The 6,842-nt window shown below is 47.0% G+C and overlaps 1 protein-coding gene and 1 long non-coding RNA gene across 2 annotated transcripts; one reads left to right on the top strand and one right to left on the bottom strand.

The window, feature by feature from the left end:
* Nucleotides 1-1,690: 1,690 nt before the first annotated feature.
* Nucleotides 1,691-3,169, top strand: LOC123164599 (uncharacterized). Its single transcript, XR_006482520.1, has 3 exons — nt 1,691-1,756; nt 2,627-2,741; nt 3,045-3,169. It is a non-coding gene; the product is annotated as an uncharacterized lncRNA (long non-coding RNA).
* A 1,068-nt stretch (nt 3,170-4,237) lies between these two features.
* Nucleotides 4,238-5,847, bottom strand: LOC123163891 (putative F-box/kelch-repeat protein At1g13200). The gene has a single exon (XM_044581302.1). It carries the CDS (start codon nt 5,546-5,548, stop codon nt 4,310-4,312), a length of 1,239 nt encoding a protein of 412 aa, XP_044437237.1. The 5' UTR covers nt 5,549-5,847; the 3' UTR covers nt 4,238-4,309.
* Nucleotides 5,848-6,842: the final 995 nt, after the last annotated feature.

Raw genomic sequence — 6,842 nt, 5'->3', positions numbered from 1 at the left:
AGCAGCTCCCGTGCAATGTAGAACCCTAGCCGCCTCCCCATCTGCCGCCCCGTCCGACCCACTCACCCCGCCGCTCTGCCCGTCCCGCTCGCCCCCTTCCCAGCCGCTCGCCCCGCCCGTCCCGCTCGCCTCCCCCTCCTCGTCGCCCCCTCCTTCTCCTCCCATCGCCGCCCCTCCTCCCCCCCACCCCCTCCCCCCTCCCCAGCATCTCGTCCGCCCCGGGTGCGGGGGCGAGCTGCTGCACCCACTCCCCTCCTCCAACTCCCCCACCCCTCCTCCAATGGCACTCCCTCCCCGGCTCGAGCCCTAGGGAGCCCCAAGCGCCACCAAGCACGGCGAACGGCGGTGGCCAGGACGTTCGCCCTCAGCGATTTCGACGTCCGAGTCAAGGTAAGAAGCCCTGTGGTGTTTCTCCTCCAACCTCAAGATCCCATCTTGCTCGTGCGCCTCCTCCCGCATCGATCTACCCCACTAGGTTATTCTCATCCCTTACGCCCTCATGGCCATGCGAGCAGTGGCTAGGCAAGAACGACAACGTTGCACGGGATTGAACCAGAGGGATGGCCCGATGTGATCTACCCTGTCCATAGGATAATTTTTACATGTGTTTTGGGTACGGATCTGGGTGCTCTTCCACCAGATCGATTTTGTGCCTCCATTGCTTGCATTATCTACTCATTTGTTCATGCTTGCCTCTTCTTTTTTTTCGTTTATAGGATCACCGGTGCTGATTTGCTACCTTGTCTTCTGCTATGCGTTTGCTCACTGTGTTTGTTCCTAGGTGAGCCTCTCTCTTTTTCCCATGCTCTTGACTTGCTCGATAAAATGCTTGTGCGGCTGCAAGCTATTTTCTGCCTTGGGTTAGATTCCTTTTGTTTTTTTGACAAACATGTGAATTACTCCTGAGTGAAAAAATGGAGGAGAAGAGGAGAGGGGGAATTACTTCGTATGTTTACGCAGCATGAAATTTCTAAAGTTAGTTTACAACTTGTTAGTCAATTTTGGTTGTCTTGCAAAGTAAAAAAATCATGTAAATAATTTGCTTATTCGCTAAGTAAATTGGTATTCTGTTCGTTGGGTCCATCTAATCACTTTCTCGTGCATCCAGGTTGGCACTGCTGTTGTCACCGGGCAGAATGGCCGACTGGCCATGGGCAGGCTCGGAGCCCTCTACGAGCAGGTAACTGAATTTTCTGACCAAGGAGCTTTCTAAACCTGCAAAAAAATCATTCTGACAGTTGCTGACCGGTAAATATGTGGAACTATTTCAGGTGAAGAAGCTTAATTTCCAGGGGTATGAGGTGATTCTGTTCGCCTCAGGCGCCGTTGGCATCGGGAGGCAGAGGCTCAAGTACCGAAAGCTCATCAACAGCCGTGTTGCAGAGAGTTTTTTCTCACAGCAGTTTACTGACGGTCATTGCCTCTGGTTATCGTCACTGCTTGTGTGCTGATAATTCTCCTTGCTTGAAGTTTTGCCGATCTGCAGAACCCACAGTTGGACCTGGATGGGAAGGCCCGCGCTGCCGTCGGCCAGAGTGGCCTCATGGCTATCTACGATACACTGTTTAGCCAAGTGGGTTTGCTAACTGTTGTTCTTTCTTTTGTTGTTGTTGCTGTTGTTGAGGTTAACGGTTTCTGACATCAAACTTACCTTACCGCAGCTTGATGTGACATTGTCTCAGCTTCTTGTTATAGATCGTGATTTCCGGGATCCAAGTTTTGGGCTCCAGCTTCATGAGACTGAATTTTGTTCAAGGTAAAACCAGCCAAGCCGGAGATTGCTACAATCCTAATTTCTTTTGCAATATATAGTTGAGAGGACTCGCCCCTGTTACTGTCACTATGGTTGCTATTGCCGATTATAAAAATTATATTCTTCTATGCTTTAGTGAAGTTGGGAGGAAAGTGTTGTGGAAAGGCAGAAGCTTTTGTAGTTGTGTTGTTCTTAATAATGGCATTGAAGGCCCAAAAACATAGATTTGGACAGGTTTTATCTATGTAAAAAACACAAAAGAAGAGCTGCATGATATTTGTTTCTCCTGGAGTTTCTTCTTATCAAATAATTCAAATCTAATTTACACTTCATAAATATTACATGTCAGACTCTGAAACTTGTTGAAAACAATGTTTGTTTGGTTGTAGAAAAACAAAGCAGTTTTCTGAACCCTGCTACTATCACCATGGTTGCTATTTTCATTTTTGTTGCAGAACAGTTCTCTCATGGTGTTTCTATTAGCTGCGAGGAACGTTGGGCTAGCTTTTGTCTTGAGTGTCTTAGGTGTTATTGAGAGGTTGTACTTGCCAGTGAGCTAAATGGCCTGGTGGAACAATGTGATTGCTTGTTTGACCTTTTAAAATGGTTTGGTGGTGCAGATAAGTTTGGTCACAGCCCATTGGATTTAGATTTTAGGAGCCGTGTGAAACAATTTCTTAGGTAGGTTTTCTTTTTCTTAGGCAGGGCATATAGGTAGCATGGGAAAAAAATTTCTCGAGTAGGTTTATTTGTTTGTTATTATATTTGGGTACTTATTTTCTGATGTTTTTTAGGTTCTCTGTATAACATGGTAAAGTTGCTGGTATGATTTTGGAAGCAACACTGATTTTTTTCTGTCGACTTTGTGGACAGGCTAACAGTGAAAATTTTATTTGTAAAATATGGCGATCCCTATAGTGGTATTTCTGAAGCTTCGCTATGCTTGCTTTCCCACCAACAAGCAGTAATCCAATCACTGGTGCACCAGGTACTATATCATGTGAGAAAATCGAACTGCTCATTAATAAGACAGGATTTTCGCTCACATTTATCATGCTTCGCCACTCACAAATAAATACTTGGGCAATTGCTCTGTTTTATATTGCGAGCCTTAATTTGCGGTGGCAGTAGCATTGTTTGCGTTTATTTGAAACCAGCACTGAATCACCATTATGCCTTACAGTTACAGTGGCTCTTTTTTATATTGTATTTGCTGTTAATATGGTATCTTCTAAACTATGTTACAGAATTTTCAGTTGTGTTTATACTACATTCTTTTATAAATTTACAGCGGCCATCCACCAGGACGATGCTGACAGCCAAAGAAAGCTCCTTCCCCACCGCTGACAGCCGAAACCGCTCTTGTGCTCATCAAGGTCCCTTTCACCTCTCTAACCTCTGTGTTAACTCTGTCTGGTTCTAGGCCAATTAATGTTTTTTGGTTTTGTTTTTGCTTCCACTCTGTTTGATTTAAGCGTGGTGGTCAGATCCTCTTCAGATGTCCAGTTGAGACACCTACCCATTTCTTCTCTCTTTTTTCTCTTGAGAGGAGAGGAGAGGATGCTAACTAGCGAAGTACTATACTACTACATTTCAAACCATAATAAGGTCCTTCGGTAAAAATAAAACAAGATTTGCAGCGTCGCAGTAGCAAAATTCCAGCATCCACTAGCCACACAAAAAAGTATGAGAGGAATTCAAGGATTAGTTTATTATTAACCTATATAGTGTATGCACTGGTAGTTGATGGAGTTTCAAGCAACAAGCATGGAGCACCTTCCTCTTTCTATCATGTCACTTACCTGATAATTTGGTAATTCTCTCTGTAATGTCATTCGTATACCCGATAAAGCCAATTTCTTTGGGGCTCTCTGTCATTCATATGTTCAGTGATGCAATCTGAATTATTATGTAGAGGTTACTCCAGTCCTCACTATTCTTCTATTTTTCTCTGTGTAGTGTTTTACTTTTTTATCAGCGGCATAATAGATAACCATATCTACATTTGTCTCTATCTTCTGTCAGGTTAGTCAATGTATAGGACTGCAATTTTGTGTGTCCTTTCCTTCAAGCTGTCATTCAGGAGAAGAGAGGAGCGAGGCCTCGATCCAGACTCAGGAGGAGGAGGAGACGAGGAGCAACACCTATTTTTATTGTCCGTCAAGCCCCATTATACTTTGCGGTTCCAGCCACCTGATCACTAACCTGAATGAGTAAGTAGACCATTATATATGATGGTCTTGCTTCCTTTTGTGATCATGTATCTATGTTAGATCCGGTGAGAAACGACGGCTTCCAAGCAGAGGATGCGGCAGTGTTGGCCACGTTTGGTTTTCATAAGCTAATAATCTATCCCTTCCTATCTACTTCCTTTGTGTACCACATTGTAACTAATCATCTATGTACCAATAGTAAAGATTTGGGTGTCTGAATATTCTCACAATAGTTGTCTCCCTCTCGCCCTTTGCGCCATTGGCGCAACGAGTCATCTAGTGAGGGGTAAAGAAAAGAGGATAGACATTACAACGGCAAAGCAAAGCGGCATGAACATTCAGTTCAGACATGGCTTGTGAAGAATGGAGGGTCCTTGTCTTCTTGTAGCTTCTCATGCGACGGAATTGAAATTATGCTCTCTTGGAGGCAATATCCAGTAAGAATCATACGATATTGTCTCTTTCCAATCTTTACCATTCCTAAGAACTTGCCATCAATATCGCAGTGTAACATGTGTTTATGATTAAACTGGATCAAAAGCTCATGCTCGTTGAGCACAGCCATTCCATTGAACCATATCATCACTGTATCAAGTGGCGACTTCCTCTTCCTTTCGAGAGAAGTTAATTTCAATTTTTGTGATGCCTCCACTTTCGTTAGGTCAATCCGGTACTTAAAGGTCCAAATTTCGGCTTCATAATCCTGCATCATCCAGACATCCAGAGTGTTGTTGTTTTTGAACAAAAAGCCTGAGAAAGCAAGCGTCCCCTTCATGTCGAACAACTGTCCCTCATGGTACATACCAGAATTATTCAGTTGGGCCGGACTATGCATCCACCGGAATGATTCAACTTCTGTGTCAAATACAATAATGTCTTCACCATCTCCTGTAATCTGCGTGGCATCATAAGGGTAAGGAGGACGCCAATAAAGATTGCCCTGGTGCTGTACTGGCGCTGAACGGAGCAGCATCTCCAGTAACTTCCATTCCATGGAAACCGAGGAGACTGTTGGCATTCTGACTCTGATGTGCCTCGGCTTGTCAGATCCAACTGTGAGGACGTATAAATTGAATTCAAAAAGGCCTTTTGAGACCCAGAGCACCCTGTATTCTTTTGTTGGACAGTGCATGTAGAAACCAATTACGTAGTTGTGGATGAGTGGGCCAAATGGAGGCTGCGGTAGGAGAGCATGCTGGCGAAGGACTGGATTGCAAATGTAGAATTGATGTCTCAATCTCCCGGAGACGATGATGAAACCATCACAGGTGCCTTCAAGAAAAATCACATCACGGTGTTTGAAACCCGGTACGAAAGGCCAGAGCTGTTGATTGGTGGTTCTCGCACCGGCACCGCGGACGACGACAAGGCTGGCTGGCCGCCCGTCCCCGTCGATGATTGGGAGCGATGGCTGGCTGCGATGATGTTCGGACATAAATTCAGGCGTGGAGGTGACACTGCGCCACAATGTGCAGACGGCACGGCAGCGGCCGACGTCCTTGGGCGGCAACCGGATGAGTATCCTGTCGATGATGTCCTCGGGAAGGTGATCGAGCAAGGTCGTGCCTCTCTTGCCCGGCATGGTGCTTGTTGGAGTCCGGTCAACTAAAAGGAAGGCGCACGTACGCTTTAGTGAATTGCTCCGGCGACCAGCTTCTTAGGTTAAGGAAAACAAGTAAGCAACCCACACCAGGAATAATAGACAGGTTTACGCTGCACGGCGTCGAACGCTGTTAGCCGGCCGTCGCCTCTAGGAACACAGAGGACAAGAACGCGGCCAGTTTGGGCGGCGAAGTTGGTGCTCACCTGCGTAGGGGAAGAAGGCGGCAGAGAAGGGTCTCGGTGGGAAGCGGAAGTGCAGCTCGGTTGAGACGACGACGAGTTAGGCGACGCAGGCTGGGGGTCAAACTTTACAAGAGATGTCGCTCTTCGTCCACGCCCAGGCCTATTTATTGATGAGGAGTTCGTCTTGTTTTTGCATGGTTCTGGTCCGTGTCGGACGGAGCTCGAACGAACTTTTAGGGGGGTTCGGCTCACCTGCTGGGTTCCCAGCAGGAATTATTATGCAGGGCGAATAGGTGAGTGCCACGTGTCCTTGTGGGCCAAGAGCTTTAATTAACTTAGAATTAATTTGTTTCTCTTACTGCTTGGGTCCATCCTCACCGTGAGAATGGTTGCCAGCGCCAATGGTTCTTGCTCGTCGGCCCGCCGCACCGTTGGCCCTTCTACCTCCACTCGAGGACGTCGTGGATGCCGGCGGCCACCCTGTCCGCCGGGTCCCATGGCAGCGCCCCTGCTGGTGGCCGAGGTACCCTGCCGTGCTGCCCTCCGGCCAAGGCCCCGTACAAGAGAAGAGTAAGCATAAGCGCAAGAAATAGAACGGCAAGAAGAAACCCGTCCCCTCGCCGGAGCTGCTCAACCCACCTGCACCCGTCGCGCCCGAGCCCACGCCCAACACCGTCGAGGATATATTTGGCCCTGCACTGTCCGCCAACAATCTGATCTGGTATCTGATTTTTCTTTTGTGCAGGGCGGGAGCGGCCGGCAGTACGGGCACTGGAAATCTGGAAGATCGGCATACAGACCGCCATGGGTGCGCTTCTGCTGTCATTGCTTGTGAAAGTAAAACCCAGAAATCGATCCATTTGTATTCATTTATCGACTCCATGTTTCAAGCATTACGCTTTGGTTGCTATGATAGCGATCCATCATTTAGGCTGGATCTCACTGAAACGGATATTAACACAACGATGCTTCACCAGACTAAAAAATGTCGGCTTCTGGTCTCCTCATTTACAGTGCTTGGCCTCGATTAATTTCAGAATTCCAGAGCCGGATCCAAATCGACTAGCAGTAGACGACCCAACAACATCGCC

This window comes from Triticum aestivum, chromosome 7D, assembly GCF_018294505.1.
Source record: "Triticum aestivum cultivar Chinese Spring chromosome 7D, IWGSC CS RefSeq v2.1, whole genome shotgun sequence".
In the NCBI taxonomy this organism is placed as follows: domain Eukaryota; kingdom Viridiplantae; phylum Streptophyta; class Magnoliopsida; order Poales; family Poaceae; genus Triticum; species Triticum aestivum.
This window is presented reverse-complemented; position numbering and strand designations above follow the sequence as displayed.

Excerpts from the sequence above, each read along its gene's own strand:
- LOC123163891 (XM_044581302.1), bottom strand. The coding sequence starts at position 5,548 with ATGCCGGGCAAGAGAGGCACGACCTTGCTCGATCACCTTCCCGAGGAC.